The sequence below is a fragment of the Lipophrys pholis genome (assembly GCF_963383615.2).
Source record: "Lipophrys pholis genome assembly, chromosome: 11".
In the NCBI taxonomy this organism is placed as follows: domain Eukaryota; kingdom Metazoa; phylum Chordata; class Actinopteri; order Blenniiformes; family Blenniidae; genus Lipophrys; species Lipophrys pholis.
Window position 1 is genome coordinate 17,092,147 of NC_137631.1, and position 24,071 is coordinate 17,116,217.

The 24,071-nt window shown below is 39.7% G+C and overlaps 1 protein-coding gene across 1 annotated transcript in view; it reads right to left on the reverse strand.

Moving 5' to 3' along the window:
• The window catches only part of sema3d (sema domain, immunoglobulin domain (Ig), short basic domain, secreted, (semaphorin) 3D), a 31,765-nt gene that overhangs the window by 2,608 nt on the left and 5,086 nt on the right, over window positions 1-24,071 (reverse strand). The window contains exons 2-17 of the mRNA XM_080475421.1: window positions 21,788-22,046; window positions 17,783-17,943; window positions 15,774-15,836; window positions 15,515-15,634; window positions 15,333-15,426; window positions 14,367-14,495; window positions 12,179-12,315; window positions 9,984-10,098; window positions 9,016-9,085; window positions 8,787-8,931; window positions 7,942-8,164; window positions 7,052-7,140; window positions 6,744-6,785; window positions 5,837-5,994; window positions 4,684-4,748; window positions 3,533-3,672 (exon numbers count right to left, since the gene is read on the reverse strand). Coding sequence (XP_080331547.1) covers window positions 3,533-3,672; window positions 4,684-4,748; window positions 5,837-5,994; window positions 6,744-6,785; window positions 7,052-7,140; window positions 7,942-8,164; window positions 8,787-8,931; window positions 9,016-9,085; window positions 9,984-10,098; window positions 12,179-12,315; window positions 14,367-14,495; window positions 15,333-15,426; window positions 15,515-15,634; window positions 15,774-15,836; window positions 17,783-17,943; window positions 21,788-21,995 — 1,959 coding nt within the window. The 5' untranslated portion in view covers window positions 21,996-22,046. The remainder of the gene's footprint in view (window positions 1-3,532; window positions 3,673-4,683; window positions 4,749-5,836; window positions 5,995-6,743; window positions 6,786-7,051; window positions 7,141-7,941; window positions 8,165-8,786; window positions 8,932-9,015; window positions 9,086-9,983; window positions 10,099-12,178; window positions 12,316-14,366; window positions 14,496-15,332; window positions 15,427-15,514; window positions 15,635-15,773; window positions 15,837-17,782; window positions 17,944-21,787; window positions 22,047-24,071) is intronic.

Consider the following 24,071-nt stretch of genomic DNA (forward strand, 5'->3'; position numbering starts at 1 on the left):
CCAAAAAGTCAAGGCATCTGAGACTAAACAGCCATGCCAGACATTTAAAGTCGCACAGATGGTCTGCCTTCATTTATGGGCCTGCGTGCATGTGTCTGTGTATTTCCAGGAATGTGATTAAATCAACAAACGCCTAAAAAAAAACAAAAAAGTAGTGAAGTATAATGGAAATTATATTATTGTAATGAGTTGTCTGTGCTTGTACAAAAAGTGAAATGCTAATTTCCATGTTGGAACGCATTTGAATGGGTGTGGCAGAACCAAATAAAATAATATTTTGTTTTATTGTTTACTTTCAACAACTATAATAGAAGGTTAAGAAGTTGAGAATTTCCCACGATTTTAGGAAGGAGGAGTTTTGTTCAAATGGGCTCTGTGGGAGATTTTCAACATCATCCATGCCTTTCTTATTAACGCATTTCTTTTGGGTAGCATGCTAGGCTCTAGGAGGTAAATACATACTCGTGCGCACACACATGCGCAAAAAAGAACACACATTTAGAGAACCGCAGCAGCATTTATTCCCACTCATATCTTTAATAGTTGACTTTTATTAGAAGATATGAGGTGCATGTGAGGAGGGGGAGTATTGGTGTTGGCTGCAGCTGGCTGAGGATTTCTAGCCACAAACTAGGAACACCAGAGGAAGAAAAAAAAAACAAACTGTGAGAAGTTGTAGAGATATCTCAAAAGGTGAGAGGAAAAACAAAATAGACATGCTGAATGGCGTGAAGGGAGGAAGTGAGGAAAGATTAGGGTGGGACTGATGGGGCAGGTTGGAGGACAGGTAAGACAGACAAAAGGAAACGGAGAAGGACAAGTGACCTGCATGTTAAAAATCACCTGCAGCACAGCTGTGAGACTGGGTGAACTTCACTGCACCAATAAAAGAGAAAACCCAAAAGATTGGAGACAGTTTTATGCAAAACTGTGCTACAGTTTTTTGTTGTTTTTTTTTTATACTACATCCAACTAACTTCACAGGACTTTTTTTGGCTGGATCAGACAAGTGTAAACACATTACAGGTACAAACGTGTGAGATGCAGGACTTCTTATTGCTTCTCAACAGCTGACAGGAGTCTGTAATCCAGCTTAATGTGTCATTTCTGACTTGAACATTCAGTTGATGTTGCACCCTACTGATCGCCACAGATATAATTTAAATTCCACTGTATATTTTCTGACATACTGTTTATAACTGCCTGCATTTAAAGGTTAAGAGCAGGATAAAGAACTAAACATGAAAGTAACCTGAAATTCCCCTGAACTTGTTTCTTAGGTTTGACTTGTGGTACCTGATACGTTTACGTGCAGAATAATGGAATTTATTTATGCGATGTCTCTTGCACTATTAGGATTCTCTTTCCCTCCAGGATAGCGGTTGAATCCTAATGAACCATCTGGTTTCGTCATAATTGCATCCATGCATACAACAAACCAGCATTAAGACCAACATCACAATAAGTAACAGGAATTATTACATCCAGATGGTCTTTCTTCCAATTTATTGCTAAACCTTATAAATAAATACACAAGTCGATGTTTTGCCACTTGGTCGTAATAAAAACGAGCCAAACTGCTGTTGATCCCCGGTCTTAAACACATTTGGTTGTTTTTATTTTGCTTCTGTGTCTAACACATAACAAACCTGAGAGAGGAAGAACTCCCGCGTTCACTCCTTCATCACTTTGTCTACAGTACAATAGGTCACATATCATTGTATGCCTACACACACAAACACAGAAAATACCCCATTGTGTTCATTACCCCTAAACACATGGCTGGCCGTAGGGAGTGCTCTGTTATGATTTCCGCTGTGGGGGGGTTCATAAAGAAACACACGGACACACACACACACACACAAACACACACACACACACACACACACACACACACAGACAAAAAAACACAAGACTTTCTGCTGTGCAAGCCCGTAAAGGAACACATGGGTCTTTAGTGGCCTCTGCACCTGTCTCCGTGCTTATACTCGCCCGTGAAAGAGAGAAGACGGAGCGCAGTGGTGGGAGTAAATGACTCTAGTGTGAAAGGGGGAGTGAGTGGGCTAAAGCAGTAAGAGGGGCAGTGGATCTGGGATAGTATGGATGTTTTGATAGGGGAGGGGAGGAGGGCACTGAGGTGCTGAGTAAGCCTGTCGCTGTCGTCTCATTCAGGAGACAAGTGTCATCATCAATGAGTTCCTTTTCACACAAAACAAACCTTTTTATTTTTTTATAAGTATTCCGAAACCCAGCAGTCAATGTATTGTTTTAATCTATTCATTAACAAACCAGTCCTATACCTGTTGATTATCTAACAGTGCGTACTGCTTTGATTAGGGGTGCCTCTCGGAGGGTCCATTTAAACTCAAAACAGTCCATCAACTACAATTTGCCGTCCCTAATTTGTCCACTGGAATAGGGTTGGTGGATTTATACAGGCACACAGTACACTTTCCTGATCTACTGCTAAACTATGAATCACCTGGACTTCAGCTCGTCTGGATCGAACATACTTTGTGTCAAGAGTCGGAACAAAAACATGTTGAAACTGCTTTTACTTTTTATGTACCAAATATTTGGAACAAGGACCCAGACACATAAATAAAAGCCTGAACTCTTAAAAAAAGACTAAAGAGCTTCATCAGCTTGCTGCTGCCTATCAGTGAAGCAACCACTCATCGTATCATAACCCTGCCATTACATTGGCTGTTTATTGTATTCCATACTTTATTTTACAATTTAATGTTTTCAATGATACTTCTCTATATTTACTTGCTCGTTTTCTGCTTTGTTTGCTGTTCAGGTTTGTAGATTTGAATTGTCTTGTTTCTGTAATGAGCTGTATGAATTAAATTGCTTTACCTATTGCCAGTGAAATACCATTAACATGAAAGCTTCACTAAGAATGCTTGTTTGGAGAAAATCTTCATATTTAATTTCTCTCAACTACTACTGTTGGTATTGTTCAGAAATCATGCAGCGTATAAGAAGACAAATAACCACAACAATAGCAGATTTCCTTCAGTATGAATAATAAGAATTCCTGGATAAAAAAAAATAGGCAATGATATAAAGTATTGTTGTGGTTTTTTTTTTTATTACTTTTCTTGTAAGAGAATGATGACTGCCCATCCCCTTCGCACTGGGAGGATCTAGTAAAGGTTAAGTCATCCCTCATTCTCCTTAAAGACAAAGGAGTTTCAAAAAAATAAAGCCCTGGACACTCATGAGTGCAAACATGATGGTGCAAAAACAGTTGCTTAAGGCTTTGAATATCAGATCTCAGAGCCAGTGAGTCAAAGGGCAAGTATGAGGTTCTTTGGATACTTCTTACAAGTCTTACATAATACATTCATGCAGGGCCAAACATTAGTTTTTGGCTCTGCCATTTCTATTGTTTTTGACCAAGCATGAAAAAACGCAGCCCTCCAGGTAGTGTTCAGAGCCTCAAAACACTTCCAGACTCCAGGGGGAGATAAATGAGTTTTTAGCTGGTGAGTGTGAACAAATGCAGATGAGCGTATTCTCTGACCTCTTCCCTGCGTTCAGATCCAGATATTTGGAAGTACCACCGGATCTGGGCCTGTTGAGATTTGGGGATACACTCCAGGAACGTGGAGTTGTTCTGCACTCCAAACAGAACTTTTTCTTCGACACGCCCCACACCGAAACCTGAAAATAGAGGGAAGAAATAACTCGTTATCCAAGAGCGTTGATTTGTTTGTTTCTCACAGAGCCGTACTTCCGCTAGTAATTGCATAAATGATGACATTGCAAAAGTCACATACCCACATTTGTTCCCAATTCAACAACAACAACAACGACATGAAATGGTTGTGTGTCTCAGTTTCATAGTTTTTTTTGAGGAAACATGAAAAAGGTATTTTGAATTTGATGGCAATAGAAACATGTGAAAACGTGTTTAACATTGTGGATCATCCCTCTGATCAACCACTGTCTGGAAACATCTGAGAGGATCAGTTTCTGGAGTTTTGTTGAGGAAAGTTGTCCTATTCTTGTCTGATGCAGGAGTCCAGCTGCTCAACACATCACCTTCTCAGTCTTCCGTTGCCACTGTTCCAACCTTTTTTTTTTCTTTTTTTTTTAAGATTATTCCATTCAAAATTAGCTCATATGTTTGGAATATTGTAAAATGTCTCTTTTTGCTATTGGGAATAAAATGTGGATTTCTAAGATTATCAAATCATTGAATGTGTTTAATTACAGTGAACATACCATCCTAATTGTTTTAGGATCATTTCTTTAATTAGGATTATGACAGTATCACTCCTCGATGCAATCAGTTGTTGAAGATACTTGGCAGATAAATTGCAAGGATATTGGATAACCTACTTAACTTTTTTAGGTGAATATTGTCTGACTCGGTTACTTGTCCTTATGTAATCCCAAACTGATGATGTTGGGGGTGTTTTTTGTTTCGTTTTTTTATAGAGATATTCTATTGAATGCAGAAGTTGTTGTTTTTCTTGCCTTTAATGATTCTTCTTTATGGCGGCATGCGCTCATTTCCACGCCGTAAAATAAATCTGGGTCTGATCAGATGACTCTAATCAAGTCATGATGAATGCAAAATCTTAAATAACTTGTGTACTGCATCTGTTCACTCTTTTCCTGTTTTTGTCTTTGCAAGTTAAAAACACACAATCTCCCAAGAGTACATACTGTCCTCTGTGTCCCAGCACTGATTAGCAGGATCTCCATTCTTGATATCTTGTCTTCTCGCTCGCCTGAAACACAAAAGCACACAGTCTAAGAATAAATGGCCATCGTTCAAATCTATTACCATGACATACGAGATGCACAGCTTCACAAAGTGAATACCTAACACCTGAGATTTCAATTACCTAGTTGTTAATACATCATGAAGTTTAATATGTACAACTGCATTATTGTTACCAATGAGTATTGGTCCAATAAAGTGCTTGGCAAAGGAAATAACAAAATTGATTTTCAAATCATTTTTAATGGTAAGACTTTTTCAAATGTTAAATTTGCATCTAGCGAATCTACCTGAAGCAATATTCTTAAAGCTATTTATTGTTGTCTATAAGTTAACTAAAAAGCCCAAAACAATGAGAATTGTGAAGATAAAAGCATAAATATATTCTTTTCCTCCTTAAAAATAGTATTAAATATGAAAGAAACTGATTTGATGGAATTCACTTGGGCTCCATCAGTTTGTATTGATTTCTTCCTCCACTTCCTGCAAGTTCTACGTGATGAGACATCTGTAGCCTACATTCGGTGACACTGAAGATCTGCTTTCAAAGGGTTGCTTTCAAAAGCGGGGGCCTCTGCTGCAGCACAAAGTGTAACAGCATCCCCACTGGCCAATAATGTGACCGCTTGACCCCTAACTGTAGGGTATGGATTCTGTAGAGCTTAGAATTCGTGCAAGCAAGCACACAACAGAAACAGAGAAAAACAACATGGGTATCCTTTTGCACCTCAAGGACAACACTCTGGTGGTGTGGAATGACAGATGCATTAATAAGCTGAAGAACAGTATCGCTAATCATTACTTGAAAGGAGCCAAAACCCTCCGGCACGAAAAAAATGCTGCAGAAATGAAGCAATCCGAAACACAAATATATTTAGCAAAAAAACCTAACCTCCTGACAGCTTCGGGAAACATACAAGGAATATGGGCTTCACCAGGAATCTAATTCTGCTTTCATATTTTCTTTTGTTGTTCTGTTAGATCGCTTCGATGTTTAAGATTTATTGCTTTAAATCAAGCCACACCGCAATCTAGGATTTATTTGTTTTATTCATATCAATATTTGAATAACCAAGTATCATATTTATAGCATACCGCTTCGACGCAGGGATGTATCGAGAGCACGTGTGTCCGTCCCAGGCGCAGTAGGGATCTCGTGCCAAGCAGCATTCAGCACAGGCCTGACCGTACAGGTGACATCTGCTGAGCGAGACCTGGGCAAGTCCTTCACGTGAACCCACGTAGAGCTGTTGCTGCAGTAAAACACAACACTGCTTCAGGAGAGACAAACATACAAATCCCTTCCAAGTTCAAGTTTATTATCCATGATAAGCATTTATTCGGTTAGAGAAGGAAATGTATACAGTGTAAAAGTATGGTACATTCATATAGAAGGTAAAACAGGAGCAGGCAGGGCTGAACTGTGAAAGATCCTGAGATGAAACCGTCTTTCATGTAGAATAATTGGATAAAGCTAAAATATTGTATCACTCCTGGAAAAACATTTTATTTAAAGAAAACATTCACATTATTCACAGATGAAAATGTTTTCCTTAGATTATGTTCAAGAATAACTTTGGCTCAAACAATGTTCCACCAATGTTTTTCAATGACTATGTAACTAATACACATTATTCAATTACAATGATAGATTGGCACCTGAAACAAACTCGTTTTGAGGCTTTTACAATGCAAACTATCTTCAAAATTGCAGGTTTGAGAATCTGCACCGACTTGTCTGGAAAACACCAACAAGTAGACGAGCACACACACATACACACACACAAACACACACAGACACAGGTCAAACTCTGCAGGAGATTAATGGAAGCTGTGATTAGGGTTGAAGTGTCTACTGACACCCCTGACCCCTAGATAATGAGGCAGTAGACTGAAAAAGGTACAAGAAAATGGGCTAAAGACAGAGAGGGTTGTGTGTTACATTAGGCTTGAATGAAGGCAAAAGTCAAATGAGATTGTAATCAGTTAAATGAGAACAAACCTGCTTAGAAGACATCTTCATACTGAGGATGGGAGTGGGACTCTGCAACAAGTAAGAGAAACCCCATCAGCTTGACATCAGTGCACATTGCTGAATGGCTGTTGTTGGGGATTAATTACTCAGACAATCCATCAATGTCGCAGAGTTTTTATAGCAACAGCATGATGAATATTTCACTGCAAAACATTTATCAAAAAGCAAAACTCAAATAGATTAATGGACGTGTGTGTGTGTGTGTGTGTGTGTGTGTGTGTGTGTGTGTGTGTGTGTGTGTGTGTGTGTGTGTGTGTGTGTGTTGTGAATCAAACCTGAAACACTTGAAGCTCTTCAAGCACCACTTCTTCGGTGGACCAGTTCTCTTGTGTGATGCTCACCACCTTTAAAATTGAGCCAACGTCTACAACACAGCAAGAGAAGGCAACAAAGTGGAGTGAATAGTTTTCATTCACAAAAAAGCAAGACCTCAGTAAGTCAAAAAGAGATTATTTCTGGTGCATTTTGTGGTGAAGCCCCATTTAAAGTCACCACCAGACCATTTATAGACCGTGGTTTAAAGGTTACACAATACATTGAAGAGTTACAAAAAAATGATGAGCTATAGGATAAGGTGTGAGATTAGAGGACAACCCTGAACAGTGTCCCATCAACTACACCAAAACACCATCAGCACTCTTAGTATGGGTTGAGAACAATACAGAGGGAACAAGTGGTATGGGGGCATTATTGTAGCAAAGCGATTTGTCGATGCATAGGAAGAGTTTTCTGTTAGTATTCCAATCCGTCTGTCCAAAGTGAGTTGTCAATGTGTAAAAGAATTTGTCAATGTGAACCTGAGCTCAGGGCAGCAAAACCCAGGGCTTTACAGCTTTGGATCCTGTCAAGGCAGAACTGCAGCAAAAAAACTTGTAAACTTGTAAAAACAAAACTGCCAATTGTGAAACTGCTGGACTCGTAACTGTAGAGTTGTCTGTATTTTTAGTATTTGTAGTTGAAAAGCCTGTTTTCAGCTTCAAATATATTTGTACGTATTGACAACTATTTGTACACATTGACAAATCGTATTAGATGTACAAATTCTAATACAGATGAGCAGATTTTTTTTACACATTTAATTATCTTATTACAGACAGTGCCCTCTGCTGGTCAAAGTTAAACTTTCAAACGCTGTCTAGTAGAAAATGTACTGCATGTGTCTTACCTGTCCCCAGGAACATAACTTCGTATTGTCCGTCATCTGCCATAACTCTGTCCACCACAATGTGTGTCAGGGTGTAGTCCACTCTGACACGAGTAAACACAGGCCGGCCAGTCAGAGGGTAGACTGAGCGATACATCAGAGGGTGGAATCGAATGAAGCTGACAACTTCATCTGGGAAGTCTTTGGTGGTCTTGATCCTTGGATCATAGGTTTTGCTGGGGCACTACAAGATAAAAGAGAAACAGTTGATCTTGTGGAAATATTCTGAAATCAAAAGATGATTTTGGTCCTTGATAGAGATTTTAAAAACTTAGTGATCCTGAATTGAATGTAAAATAGTTCCATCGCCTCACTTAGTGACAATTTACTGGTGTGTGTCTCCTCCTGGTGGTCAACCGGAAAACTCCAGCAGGAGAAGCACATGTGGAACATCTGTCTTTCCCTCCTTTTCTGTAACAGTATAGCTCAAACTGAGAGCTTTCTCCAGCAGTACACCTGAGGTTTGCACCAAATTCCCCACGCATCCTGTTCCCTCCCTTGATTGTATCTTTCTAAACAAAGTGGAATGAGAATCTAATTAACATGTCGGTAACCTCATCAAACTCAAGGTTATGTCATACATAATGAGACTGTATGTGCAGATGTGAGCCCTACAGCATCTTGAGGTTTTCACCCTTGAATCAACAAAGGCACACTTTTAAATCAGGTCATGTTTATTATTTTGTAATTAGGACAAGAGCGGAGCATTATACTTAATGTGTAAGCACAGAATCATCTGTCGCTTGAAGCGATGGAGTGAGTATTTGTGATAGTCTCTGTGCTCTTCTGTGTGGTTGATAACTCACTGTTCCGGGGCGAGGATACGGGATCCTTCCTTCGTATTCCACCCACCGGTGGTCAGGCCCTTCCTTGTGGGCATAAGGTCCATTGAACACGGCCCTTATGTCTGCCATGCTATACACACACACTGCAGAGCCACGGAAAATAGAGCTGGAGACGAAGCGGAAACAGCTGGTCAGATTAAGAACAGGAAAAGGAAAAGATCACAGGTGGTGATGATGATGGGGACCTTACCTGGAAGTTGTGAAGATGGCATACACTACAGGGTTTTTATCATCTCTGGTAGGAAGTACAAAGATGTCCTCTGCAAGAAAGAGGAAAATAACAATGAAAACCTGCACACCATATACTGCATTTAGGATTTTCTTACATATCAAGGCACAGAGAGAAAAGCTTTAATCATGTCTGAAAGCAACGCGACTTATCCATCATGCAATACCAATTACTCCCATTACTTAAAATGCATTTTGCTCTAAAAACACCAATAACTATCAACGCCAGACCATTCACATATAGTGTTTTAACAAGTAATCAGTTAATTTGATAATATTCAAATGATAAGTTCTGACAACAAAGATAAGATTTGAGATGGGAGCACAGCCAAACTTATCCAGGCTTCAACATGTTTATCGTTACCCACATCCTCAATCAAATGAGCTTAATTGATATAGAATGCATTTCTTTCAGTTTGGTAGAATTAAAAGTGCTTTTCAGGATGATTGATACAGTGATAAACAAATGACGATAAAAAATAGAATATGAACACAAAGTGGACTGAAAATTAATACAAATGAATAAAAAGTGATAAAATGACAACAATGAATCCCAATGTGAAAAAACAATATTAAAACCACGTAGGCCAGCTAAGGCAGATCAAACTGAAATAATAATACAAATTTAAATGAAAATATACAAAACTAGTTTGGATGAATAAGCCAATGGATAAAAAAATATATTAAGATGAAGATGGCAAAAGAAAAACCAAAGTAAAATGAACATATTCAAATAAATAAACATTTTATTAATTAAAAGCCTGGCTGAAAATGTATGTTTTAAGCTTTCATCATATTTTTATGATGCTTGTAGCTGCCATCTTGGTCGGCGATTTTATTTACCAGGGACTTTTAATATTACATGTATTACAAGTATTAAGTGCTCTCATGGGATTCTCTCTTTTACTTTATAAATTCACAGTGACTTACGGAGCTCATCAAAGTGAGTATCGACACCGCCGGGTCCAGGGATGGAGCACACAAGTCTGGCTTTGAGGAAGGTTGTCCACTTATTGGTCAGACTTCTCAGCCCACCCACATCATTCTGAAACACAACCGCACAAAAATACAGTCAGCCGTCCGACAGGACCAGGAGACAACCACAATTAATAATACACATGTTGTACTTAACCACAGCCCAACTGTAAACTATCCAATAGTCTCAAAACACACCACAGCCTGACTCGGATTTCTTTCACTAATTAAGAAAATAAATAGGTGAACCGCATGCCTCTGGTGGAGTTGCTTATTTAACTCGCACAAAGGGGAGCTTCTTGGTAATATAATTATAGTCGCGAGTGATAGAAAAGCAAAGGGGAGAGAGAGAGAGCGTACAAAGAACTCGGAGAAGAGGGGAAAAAGAGAAAGGAAGAAAAGAAACAAGTGTAAGTAGTGCATGTTGAAAGAGAGCACTAAAATCAAGTGAGGCTGCTGATTAATAATGCAGGTTTCTTCTTAGCATTTGAATTGCTGTTTTAAATTGCAACCTTTGACGGAGCTTTGGTGAAAGATTTCAAGTGCATCTCTTTGTGCCACATGGAAAACTTATGAGAACCCCTTGGACCAGGGCACAAACTGAGCACTATAGAGGAGACGGTTATGGTTCAACACACACAAAAACACACTTGTGTTTAAGAGACCCCCCCCCCCAAAAAGAAAATGTAAGCACTTAATGAGGATGTTTCACGATCTTCAAAAGAGGTCTGATGTGAAGTGCCCTTATTCCTTTTACATGGAGGGAATAACACACTTGCAGATAATGAAAGTGAAGGAAAAATGGAAAGTGTGAGAGGGGAGAGCGAGAGCGAGGGAGAGAAATGGGGAGAGTAAGCAAAAAAAAAGGGGCTGTAAACCAGAGGAATCTCCTTCCAGTCTGCCTTACAGCTTACTCTGAAGTCATAAACACACCAAAAGCTTTTCTCCAAGAATGTAGCAATAGATCTTCGAATGCTCGCGAACTTGCTGTGTCGGCTCGTTCCATTTCGAATGACTAATAGCAGACTGCGTGGTTTACAGAAGGCTCCCCGATCATGAATCTGTCACGCCTCTGTCTTCAGTCAGCTGTGCAGTGCCCATCACAGCTTACTGTTGTTTTGACACACTGTCAAACTGAACTTTACAGCCAGTGAAACATGATCATCAAAGCTTTTGCAAAAACCAACAACTGACCGGAGAGAAAGCGCCACTAAAAGGCTCCACGTTCGGTTACGCATTTGAAGTCTGCGAAGGTGCTTGCAGCAAAAAATAATGTTATTGAATGATGGCTGATCAAATGGCTTTAAGTGTGATTGAGAGAATACGTGTGCAGGTTCTGTCAGGGAAGTTTATTCTATATACATGTCTGATTTATACAGTATCACAAGGAATTATTTATTATTATTTTCATAGAAAGCAAAAGCAAATCTTTTGAAGTAAAAATGTAGCACACATATCGGTCATCTACATTGATCTAAGTGACAATCCAGGTAGTAAAACTATGAATGGCCTTTCAGCGGAGCACATGGGATTCAAAGCTATTATTTACTACCCCTGACAAACTCCGATGACTACAAAGGGAGAATATATTGGGGATGCTTCCTCCTGAGGATGATGAAATAACCCTACAGTTTCCTACACAAAGAGCTGATCAGATCAAAAGTCGTGATCCCTACAAAATGTTTTGAACTGCAACAGTTCCACATGAAGTGTGAACATGCAGATGCGCCACTAGTGCATGTTAAGCGTTAATCAGGAGAGTGAAGATGTTTGGTGACTTAAGGCGCCATTATTCAGGAGGACAGCGTCACTCACTGCCATGAAGCCAATTTATAAGATTAATAGAGACTGTTTAATTCATGTTTTCGCCTTTTTTGTTTAAATGATATTAGAAGAAAAGGTTGTAATGGTATTTTATTTGTAAATAGTGTGGTATTTCAGTGATAGCACCATAAAGAACTAATACCCTCTTCAAAGCACTCTCTCGTCCTTTCCTTTCTTACCTGGTCCTCGACATCCATCTATATTACTGCAGTCTCTTCCATCTCCTTCCTTCTCACAGTACAGTACCTGTTCACCCATTCATCAAATCGCCCCCTTTGTGCCTGAGCACTGCCCACTTTCCACACCTTGCTCCAGTAATATCTCACCTTGCACACACGAGCCACTCGGGACAGGATGCTCTTGTCGTTGCCCTCCCACGACACCTCGCGGAAGAAAAAATATATCTTATCATCATCTGGGTTGTAGGTGTCTGCAATGGGATGAGCAGATATAAACCTGGCCTCTGAAGGCATAGAGAGGGAAAGAGAGAGGGAAGAGCGTTAAAACATGGGAGATAATGGTTTTGCCATGTCTTGAGGTGGCATTAACATTGCACTAACCACATGTTTATTTGCAGCCGACCTCTTATTTCTGCAGAGGGCTCTGATTTATCACTGCAGCTTTTCACTAAACTAAAGGTCTTCTGGGCTGCACACAGACCTTAAACCTTTACTGGTGTTAAGGGGGCAATTTCAGGACAATGTTGATTATTTCAGAAACACTTTGGTTTACTTCCTTTCAATTTCAAACCGGTTCTGAAATATTTAATCATGCAGCAGTGATCCTTTAATATCCTCTTACTAACAGATGCAACAATTTGACTAAAACATTCAGTACAGGGGAAAAGAAATAAAATAAAATAAATCATTTGCATTTTTGGCCTCTTGGGGGCAGCAGAGCGTAAACACAATGTGAGTATCATCAGCTTATACATTTGAACATAGATTGTTTTCTGGACAATTTTTTTTTTACCTTGAGATTATAAAGATATATCTTAGCTCCCCCGGAAAGTTATACATCCATTAAAAAATAAAAAATTGTTTTGAGTAATGTCTCTGGCAGTAAGTATATGATGTCTTTTTATTATTTTAACAGGTTTTTTAAAAAGCAACAGTCTTCTGTGTTTATGTTTGGTTATTTGATCAACTGTTACCTGTAAGTTGTACATTAAAAGTAAACAAAACGGTAAACTTAATTAAAAACACTTGATACACATCTGAAGAATTGAAGAGTTTGGTGTTAAACTTTCCATACTTTATCTTAGCATGGATACAAAGAAGAATGGGCTTCATTTAAAAAGTGCATACACATTCATCTCTCCATCTCTTTTTAAAGTTGAACTTTTAAAGCTACGGATAAGTAAAAACATGATACAGTTAAAGAGTTAATATTTCCTCTGAACCAGAGGTGGGATGGAGGGCTACAGTCCTGCATGTTTTTGCCTTGCTCCTGCGGAAACACTGTAATGGTTGACTTATTGTCAGGCTTCCTTTAAGGCTTCATGATGACACAGTTATTTAATTCAGGTGTTCTGGAGCAGCAAGATTAAAAACATGCCGCAACATATTTGTTGAAAAATAGACAGTTGTGAAATAGAAAGACTTCAATATCTATACTATGTAAAGACTTTGGCGAATTATTTTTAAAAGACAAATAAGGTTTAATTCTTACTCCAGGATATTGAACAAGGCTAATGTAGGAAAACAGCAGTGAAGAAAGATAAAATAGCAGCAGCATGTTGCCATCAGTGTCCCAATTCACGGGGGAACAAATGCAAAAGCTTTAAAGTTGCAGTGACATTACATCAACATTAGCTCAACCCCAAGAAACCGAGCCAATCACCAGAGGGTGATTCCCCAACTGGAACAGCTTAATGTACGGCTGCAAACACGCTCGACAGAAGGTCATTGTTAGTCATGCAGCACTGGAAAGATGTTCCACAGGCTCACAGGAACAAAAACAGAGAAGTGGATGGCTCGTTCTGCCTGCCTGTCCCAACACACACACACACATAGACACCCATATGCGCAAACACATTGTTTACATACTGGAAGAGAGAGGGAGGAAATGAGAGAGAGAGTATTACTCCAAACCTCTCTGGCCACGTAGTTGTGAAAAGTGGAGACCATGTGTAAGGATTTAGATCTCAGTGACAACTGTTGACACACGACAACCCATCAGCGGCTGTAAAACACTCCAGACTGAAGATGCATGCAGAGAAGCCTCCGTCCTCGGTGCATGTATGTGTGTGGCTATGTGGCCGTGTGACTAAGACTGGCCCACTGTAAATTCCCCAGTAGGTGTGGTCCCGGCTCAGCTCTGGCATTCATATAAAAGTTCAAGCTAAATGAATAAGTGGGCTGTTTCCTTCCCTTTGGAATGCCAATAACCATCCTGAGGGCACAGGGAGGCTCTTTGTGTCAGCAGAGAGGCTGGAAGTTTGGTGAAAAAAGCAATAACAACTTTTGAGTGCCCTCAGGGTGCTGGTGTGGATGCGTGAATGCATGTGTGTACCATTGATCCAGTAGTCTTCGGAAATGTCTGTGCGGATGTAGTGCTGGTCAGGTGGAGGGCCGAGGGAGCGAGTGAATGCCGTATCTTTGCCCAGGAAGTCTGACGATGTGCCCACATACAGGTACTGATCTGAAGCAAAACCGGGAACAAGTCAATAATAATGACAAAAAAAATAAACACATTCTGAATATTAACCTTTATAATTTCTATCCTGAAACCATTGAAAGGATTTAGTATCTATACTTATAACCACAACTCCTTGACTTTTTGTACATGGAAAATAAAAAACGACAAGCATAAACATAGAGCTTTGTGCCCAGGTACTAGAAATGATGGTGGCTCACAGGACTTCTGCAGAACACACTTTCCATCACAGGCCAGATTCACCAGTGTGTCATACATTTGTAATACGAGCTTTTCAGATCATTAAAAAAACAAAAACATCAAAGAACTTCCAGATATTGAAAGTTGAAGTTATCTTGAAGCAGAATACCTCAGTCATTGCACATTTCTTATGATTGTACAGCCACAAAATTTAAATAAATCCAGTAATCCTAGTCTTAAAAAAAAAAGAAAAAAAAAAAAGGTTAAAGTGTCAGCCGTCTATATTTGCAATTGCACACACGCACAAATAAGTATGACAGAAAATAAATCTGACGGTTCCTTTCCACCTCAGTGGACCTAAAGATGCAGGCTTTCAGAGATTTCCATTTCTATAAACGGTATATCAAAGAGTCTCACTAAACACTTGTTTACAATTATCTGCCGACCAATGTATTTCTGCCTGAGACAAATAAAATGACCAAAATATTGATTGATGGGTCCAGGGAGAAGAATACACAATTATAGAAGCGGAGAGGTCAGAAACATATATTCATGAGAAAACTATGCTGAGCAGGAATAAACTTATAGTTTGCAGGTAGTAAGTGCTACTTCAGTATTGTAATCTTCCCAAAATCCTTTTACCTGTGAGGACTGAGGTGAACGGCTGCACGGGGTCGAAGGGACATTTCAACCTGCCGGACTCCTCAGTATTAGACCGCAACTGGAATACACCATTCTGAGACAAGAGGGAAAATGTTTATTACAAAATTCAATCATTCGAGTTAAAAGAAATTTCCCTGCTGTGAGTCGCTTCTATCTTTTACCTCTCTGTGTCCAGAGATTTCAATGAAAGCACAGGTGGGGTTGAAGGCTCCTGTCCCGCAGGCATAGACATGTGTTCGGTTGTAATTGTGGAGGACCCTAATAAAATTAGCACATTCCAACTGGCGCAAGAAGAGACAGAAAGAACAGGGATGAGTTACAAAGGAAATTCCGATTAAACAGGATCGGTGTGTATTTCAACATATGAGGTGTGGACAGATGTCAGTGTAGAGAAGAAAAGAGACTTTAGAAAACACTTACGTTTGCATTTTTGCCGGCCAATTCGCACATTTCAATTCGGTCCCTTGGAGCAGGCCAGTGAATCTAATAATAGAACAAATTTTTTTATTTATTTATTTTTTTCAAAATATGAGCCATTCACTTTTGTAATCAGCCAGCCCTCTGACAGTAGATTCCCATGTATTCAGTATACATCGACACTTCCAGATTTTATACTATCAAATCAATTATATCTTCATTTTCTTTGTTCTGTATTTTAGCTGAAGCTATAAAAACTTTGTTCAAAATGCCATCGCCACACAAGACAAAACACTTCACAACAGTGTCATTCTTGTACTTACGCTTCTGGGCACGTTGTACTGATGAATTATAGAGTAGAATATAAGATGTTATCAAACCTTTTGAAATGTCCGTCTACAAAGTGAACTCCTGACTTCCCATTGCCACACAAGTCTAGATAAAATCTCAAGTGGAAGATGTTTCCATTTATCCCAAAAGTTAGAATAAAGAGGCGACCATTTTATTAGATTCCACGGTGAGTTTTGCATCCTAATGCTCTAAAAAGGCTACAATAAATTTTTTTCTCTATTCCACTAGTTTTTTGGAAGGGCATGTGAGCCTAATAAAATCATTAATAAGAACCGGCTTGATTTTGCTAATCCTCTCAATCCTTAGCTAAATAGGTGATGCCACTTAAAGACTTATCCCATCTCCACGCGCTGGTACGAGAAATCATTTTACGCAGAATGTGCAGTGTCCCTTTGACGTACCTCACCATGTTCATACATGTGTTATAACAGGCTTATGTGCTTAGCGTGTTGCCTCCTCTAAACCCCACCAAGGAGAGCCATCGCCAAATGTATTCAAAAGCCCAGGAATTCACGCAGAAAATCAGCGCTCCAGCGTGATGTGTTGACACAGCGCCGTGTGCCTGTGTGAGAGCTTTAACGGGTTTTGAAACGCACCATTTGAAAATATGAGTGACCTAGTTTTAACCAAGTCAATTTTTCTTTTTCTTTTTTTTTTTTAAGACTCTGTAAAAAAGTTTACAACACAGCAGCTATCTTCGGCAGAAATCAAAGTACCAGAGTAACACCTGGACTGTTGGAGAGCATGATATTTGTGTTTTAGTGGCTGTGAGGCCCTTCAAAGTTATATGCCTGTTCACTGACACAAATCCCAAGTATGCGTGAACAGATCATCTTCACCATCAAGGGCCGATCCCAAGAGGCTCGGCGAGATACACTTTAGGTGCATTTTCCTCCGGCATTGCCATCAGACAGGCAACCCTTTGAGAGCAGAAGTGAGCTAAAACAACCAGACCAAGATCAAATAAACACACTTGCAGATCGACCTCAGCTGCATAAACACACACTCACATCTACAAACTTGAGCATATGGCACTAATCCAAATGCATTTGTGTGTCTGTCTGAATGCCGTGCTACATGAATGTAGACGGAACTTATGCAGTTCAATGCGAGTGTGTGACCCGAACACAATGACCCTGACCTTACCAGACAGACGTCTTCCAAGCGTTTTTTACTGAAAGGTGAAAGAGCCTTTATAACAATAGTTGAGTGTGATCAAGTAAAAAAGCTTTGTGAAAAAAGAAAATCTTGCATCCCCCCACTTAAAAGGTGGTCATGAACTGAAGCAAAGTGATTATTTATTCTATTATGGGTTGTGTGTCACAAACAACTTGTGACGTCTCTAGTGACTCCAGGCAGGATTTTACGTGTCTTAGGATTAGATCAGTCAGTGTTTACAGAGGACTGAAACTTCAATTTCTTTCCACATTACCCACCTGTCAAAGGGTGCAGGCTCTGAGAACTGCTGTCAACACTTTGAAGTCTACTTAAACAACCTCTCAAGTATACCAAATGCCCTAAACAGAAACAAACAAGAGCTGTGGTGTATTTATGACGCTCAGTTCATTCTTGGCTTCATTTTGTGCTCGGAAGGCATATTTCATATCTTTTTTTTTTTTTTACCTTTATATGTAATCTTTACATTCCTGTCTTTAATGTACCTTTCGAGAAGCTTTTGACAGATTGTCAGGGTCAAGCAGGTAGACATGATCCCGGGCTCCCAGCAGAAGACGACCCCTTTCCTCATCCAGCAGCAGCGAGTGGGAGTGGAGGCCGTCTGAGGGGCCCAAGAAGAGAGATACACTGCCAGCCTGCAGTAGTTCTAGCCAACACACAGACACAGAGAGAGAGAGAGAGACAAACCAAGAGATTAACAAATCTCTGCAGTACCATGTAAGTATACAGCTTACTTTTTAGAATGCGCCATCTCACATCAAATTACAGCCCTTGAAAACATATTTCAAAAGGATTATGCTGTCAGGCTTAACCCATTCTATGCCGTTTAATCCCAAAGACAAGCACCAGGTTGCCTCTTCCTGGGAAAAACAGTCTTGACTTGTTTTAAAACGGACTAATCCTCTGTGGTTCAACACCTGAGCTGCAGTGTTGACAGAGAAGATATACAGTAGCAGAAGTTTGAGCAGTGTCATACCTCAAGAGGTGAACGATCAGATATCTTTGTCGTGAGATTTTCCATTGGTCTAGTTTTACACATACACACACTTAAAAAGCAACAGATGTTCAATTTGGGCAATGTTAGATTGAGAAGATAAGATATACTTTTATTGTCCCCGTGGGGAAATTTGTTCTAGATTCCATGCAGCTGCAGCTTACAAGGGTATAAAAACAGAATAAGAAAAAGAATCAAATACGAAAATAGAGCAGCACATACTTCACATAATAGAGATATTTAACAGACACAGCATTAGATCTGGGTTTTTCTTAGTTGGATAAAGATGTTTCAACACCTAGTAGCCTAGTTTATCACACAACTCCTACTAGTTAGATGCATTCTGGTAAATCTATAAAATGTCTACACCAGTTTTGCGTCAAAGCTTATTTTATTATTCAAAATATTCTCCGTTACACATTCAGTGAACTCAATTCTAAAAATATGTTTTTCCTGATAGAGTCAATAGTTTCAACCTCTTTTTCTTAAAAAAAAGAAGAAAAAAAAAAAAGCTATGAAAAAGGAAGCCCTCCAGCACCCAGGTTTTTCTAGCTGTTGTGCCTAGAAGCTCTCTGCTACTGGATTAGATGATTGTAAGAGCAGGTGGGCTACCTGCGGCTTCACATTTTTTTATGTCCTGTATATGAAGAGTTCAAAGATACAGGTTGTTTTCATTCACTGGTTTTGGACCACAATATGAAAGAAAGTATTCTCAGAGTCAAAAAGAACTGTCTGTCTTCTCAGCTCAGTTTTTCTTACATGATCTTCTTGATCTGAGGAAATCTCTTCCATCACCAGGGTCTTTTCAGTGCAACAGTATAGCGACATGCCCCGAGTAAACACAGGCTCAGTGTGGGGGAGTCCTGTGGGAGTCACTCTGAAAGGATTGACATTGTGATTACCCTCTTGGTGTGAAGGATTGGAGAGGTTACCAACCTTTAATATTTGAACTTCTGGGACCCCATCCACACCACGTAGCCCAGTTTAATACCTCCTCCTATACACAGGCGCACACCCAAGCAGAACCCCCACATGCTGATATCTCACTTCTTCACATACATCATGCCCCTAGAAGACTAAACCTTACAGAGAGATTAGGACTGCTGGCCCTTGGCTAACAGTAATCTGTTCTGTAAACACGCAGCACTATAAGCCCATTGAAACAGTCTGCTTAGCGGCTGCTGCTCAGTGTAGAGATCACACCTCTCTCTAAAGAGAAGAGCCCTCAACACCCTGAACAATCTCTTGATTAGCCCCTCTGTTGGACCTCAGCGGTGCTGCAGAGCCACGCTTATTTAGTTTTTAGATAGGCATTATTTAGACATCATCATGAACGTTTGAAGCCATGGCTTTCAGACTTTGAAAAGAAACTTAGTTTATGATGTTTGCCATTTTATATGTGCACACAATATTATAATGTTATATATACCAAAGAAAAGGCCCCCAAATGAGAACAAAATTTGACAGAAGTAGCCTTTCTGTACTCTGCATCTAAAACTGCTCAAATAAGACTGTATTCTTTCAGGTTCCTCAATCACATAGTCAGTTGTGCATTGTTTTGCGGTGTAGGATGTTCTGTCCATATTGTCAGGAAACACCAAGTATCGAGACATTCTGTGTTAAACTTTAGGTCACACAATAATTCCGATTTGCAGCTAATCAGGATGAGATATAGAACAGGCTCGAGTAATTTGGTGAAATGTGTGTTAAATTTACTTTCACTAAGCAAATGACCGTAATGGAAAACTGTTGACAAAAACCGCGATGAGTCATCTTTTTACTGTGATTTGACTAATTAAGGCCCCATAATGTGGGATGAGAGGCATATGGCGAAACTTCCCATCAAGAACAAAAGCATACCAACAATCTTACTTGGAAGAAGAAAAAAAAGAATTGATTTACGTCACGGGCAGATGATCTCACTTCTCATTGGCAGAAGGCCATGTTATCCGAGTTGTGCCTGTGGATGAAACCTAAACTCCATAACGTGATTTTCAGAGTAAAGTTCACAAGTTCACAGTTGAAACTGTTGTTTTGGAAGGTGTTCACTCATTCAGTGATGATTTCACTTTGATCAACTCGGCCTTCACTCACTGGAGCTATGCTTTCACGAGGGGTGTGTGTGTGTGGTGGGGGGGTGGGGGTGGGGGGTGATGTTCGAAGAGTGGTCACTGCTGGGTGGTGGTGCTCTTACACAGAGAGCACTGTTGAGATGATGACAAGATGCCTGCATGACGTGTGTGTGCCCGAGGTCATAGTTTTGCTTCTGACAGGTCTCGAACGCTCCTACTGAAAGTCGAAGATGGACATTGTTCCATTGTTGTTACTTTAAAGTTCACAGGAAACCACTTCATAGAGAAGAAATTATTTTCCTGAATGAACAGTGAAGTTTGGTCAGCTGGGCTTAAAGTCAAAGCCAAGGCACACCCTGATAGAGTCTCAAAGCGGTCTCAGATATACGACTACATTAAAATACAATCATGATGAACAGTTTTGTTTTATCGACTGGTTTGTTCGGAATAAAAACATAAAACAAGACAAACTGTAGACCTTAATGCTATCCTAACTGCTGAGTAAACATTGTCCCAAGCAATCATTATTTCCTACAGCCACTTGCATGTATTTATGTTGGACACTCACGACATACATGTGTATCTATTTCCAGACATGCTGGAGTTTGGAAGCCTTGACCAAAAGGGTGCTTTTGGAGACTGAAGTCAAGAGTGAGTTTACTTTTAGATCACAGAGGGGATTCACTTTTATGGACCAGGACTGAAGTCCATTTGTGTGGTTTCTTGTAGCTGCTGCGATGCATGGGAGACAGAGCCTTTTAAGTAAAGTCTATACCGAAGTTCAGAATGTGATTTTAAGGGTGCAATAATTCAGGTTCCCCCTGATGGCACAATGCAATCTAAACACATGAACACAGTACGTGTTGCTGAGGCCAAATATATACACAAGCAGCAGGCTGGATGACCTCTCCTGTGGGCCAAGGGGACGAACATCAACATTTAATATAGGGTCTACATGCGGCGAAGATATACATGTCAGGACTGCAACAACAGTGCAATTTATGTGTAACAAGCATTTTCATTTTGTCATTAAAATCATAAAAAAAAAAAAATTAAAGAAATTCTAACTATTTAATTCTAACATGATTGGAATTAAAGTCAAATAAAGTAACTAGAGGGGGGAAAGAAAAGCCTTCAGACAGAGAATTATAAAGATAAATATTCATTCCACTTTTACCTGTGCATGTTTGCACAAAATTAAGGAAATCAGGACAAGTGGGAACAAAACGTAAGGGGTATAGACAAAACATCGCATGCATGGCACAACACATGACACAAGCAAAAACAGCAATGTAGTTCATATATTTACCATAAAAATATTATTTTGCTTAGACTGCCTTGGATGCTAAACAATATGAAAGTATAAATTAGAATCTGAAATGACACTAAAAGACAGAATCAATCGACACATTTTCAGTTCTTACCTTTGTGACCGAGTTTGACTCTGGGGACACTTTGTTTGATGCTTGCTCCAAAAGGGAGGGTGGCCAACAAAAGCAGTCCCACTAATGGGACCCCTGGATGGGACAGTGGAGTAATCCTCTTCTCTTTGTGGCCATAATTACTGCCAGACAAGCAGAGCGGAGCCCTAACCTTTTTCAGTCTCTGATTAGTTGAGTCCGGTTTCTTCATGGCGTGTGCAGTAGTTGCTCTTCTGTTTTCACTTTGTCCTTCTCTGCAACCCTGGAGGAAGACCAGTAGAAAGAATCCAGTTAGGGAGGGGCAATCATAAGAGTGTGCGGAGTCTCATCTAACTTCACAGACGATATGTATCTGTTGGGACTATTCAGCTGTTTCACCATGGAGCCCTCCAGGCATGTCCCCTTCCTTTGCATATCCTCCATCAGCTGTTGCCTGTCACCGACTTTCCTTTTGTGTCGCCCTTAAATCTGTTTGCCCAAAACAAAGGTCAGACTAACAAAACAGTGGCATTCTACTCTCTTTCAGTCGGCCGTGCCCCTTTTAGCTCCTCTCTCTCTCTCTCTCTCCTCCCATCACCTTTTCATGTGGATTACTTATTTAATTCTTTACTTAATGATTCTTGCTAATAGTTTTAGCATTGGCTGATGACCCTGTCACTTCCTCCTTTATACTTTGTAAAAAAAATGGGCCCTGCCTTGATGAGTACTTCACACAGAATAAAAGAGGGCAGTGGCACACAACAATAGTTCACACTGTGAAAAATGAGATGTTAGTCGTGGTTCATGAAGCATCATGAAAACAACTTAAATCAAATCAAATGTATGCAGAAAAAACCCTAAATTGAACCAAACTGCCAAACACAGTTGAAATGCCACATGGTCTAACCAGATATTGAACACCGTTAAGGAGCTATTCTATCAGGCAAAAGTGTAATCTTTAATTTAAGAAATAAAAAATATATAACACTGACAAATGTATAGCATACTATTTCAGCTCGTGAGTCTAGTTTATTTTCTCCCATAACAATCCATTTTTAGATTTCACAGACTGAAATCAGTTTCTGAATATCATTTTGGAATCTTTAACTATATTGGAAAGGAACTCCGTTTCATAACATTTCAGCTTTTACAATGGCTCTGGAAAATCATGACTTGAACCAGGAAATCAGTAATGCTTTATAGGTATCAATTAACATGGGTCTTTTTGTTTTAATGTTATGCCTATCAGTCCAATACAAACATAAATGTGATACTCATGCACAACCTCAAAAAAGTGGTTCGTTTCATTAAGTTGTTACTTGGATTCCCTTGGAATGACAAATATACAAGCCGAGTGTGACCGTTAGTTTTATAACTGCATTTTTGCAAATTCCTCACAGCCTCTGAGCTATTAATTAACCAGATAATTGAAGGGAAAAAAAAAATTAATGAATGCATCAATAGCAGGCCTCCCTCTCAGACTTTATTGCAAAACTTGTTTCTTCCCCCGCTCCACACTCCCCACATTACAGATAACACATATCAGCCTGTCAACTTACAACGTAAACAATGTCAGGTTAAATTAATAGATCAAATGTAGATATGCCACACGCACTTTGCCCGAAACCAAAACACACTGACTTGAGGTGGTCGCTTAGCACACATTACCAAGAGAAGGAACAATTACAATTTGGACATTTGTTTATGCATGTGAGAACTTATACCAGGTGACATGCTGAGGATGTCATTTCCATCCAAACCTAGACGCATAGATTTCCATTGCAAGATTAAATGTAAAGTGACTTGCTGGCAAACAGATATAAGCAGTAAATCTACAGCTCATTTACTTGTTTGTTTTTCCTGTCCAAAAAAGTCATCTGGCGTTTGAAAGTTGAGTTTGCAGAGGAGAATCAAGACGGAGTGGCACATTTCCAAATACCCCATAGCTTTAAATGGAAGAAAATTAGACCGAGATAAACAGACTGCTGTTTATTTAAGATGACAAATTGAGACACCTTCACACCTTCAGGGTTACAAATACAGATAGGGAGCTCTGTGTGATGGATGGGCAATCAACAGAGAGAGTGAGAAGAGTTTAATCCACGCAGTCTTTGCACTTGGTGAGCAACTGCGATAGTGCTGATGGTGGGGCTTATCCTCCCTACAGTATCATCAGAGGAGAGGCGACACAATTTCACCCAAGCGAGAAGCGGTTGAGTAATGCACCTCTCTCTTCACGGCATGAGTGCTCACATCTCTCAGCAGTACATGCTTGTGCAGCATCCCTCAAGAAAATGCCCCCAAACAA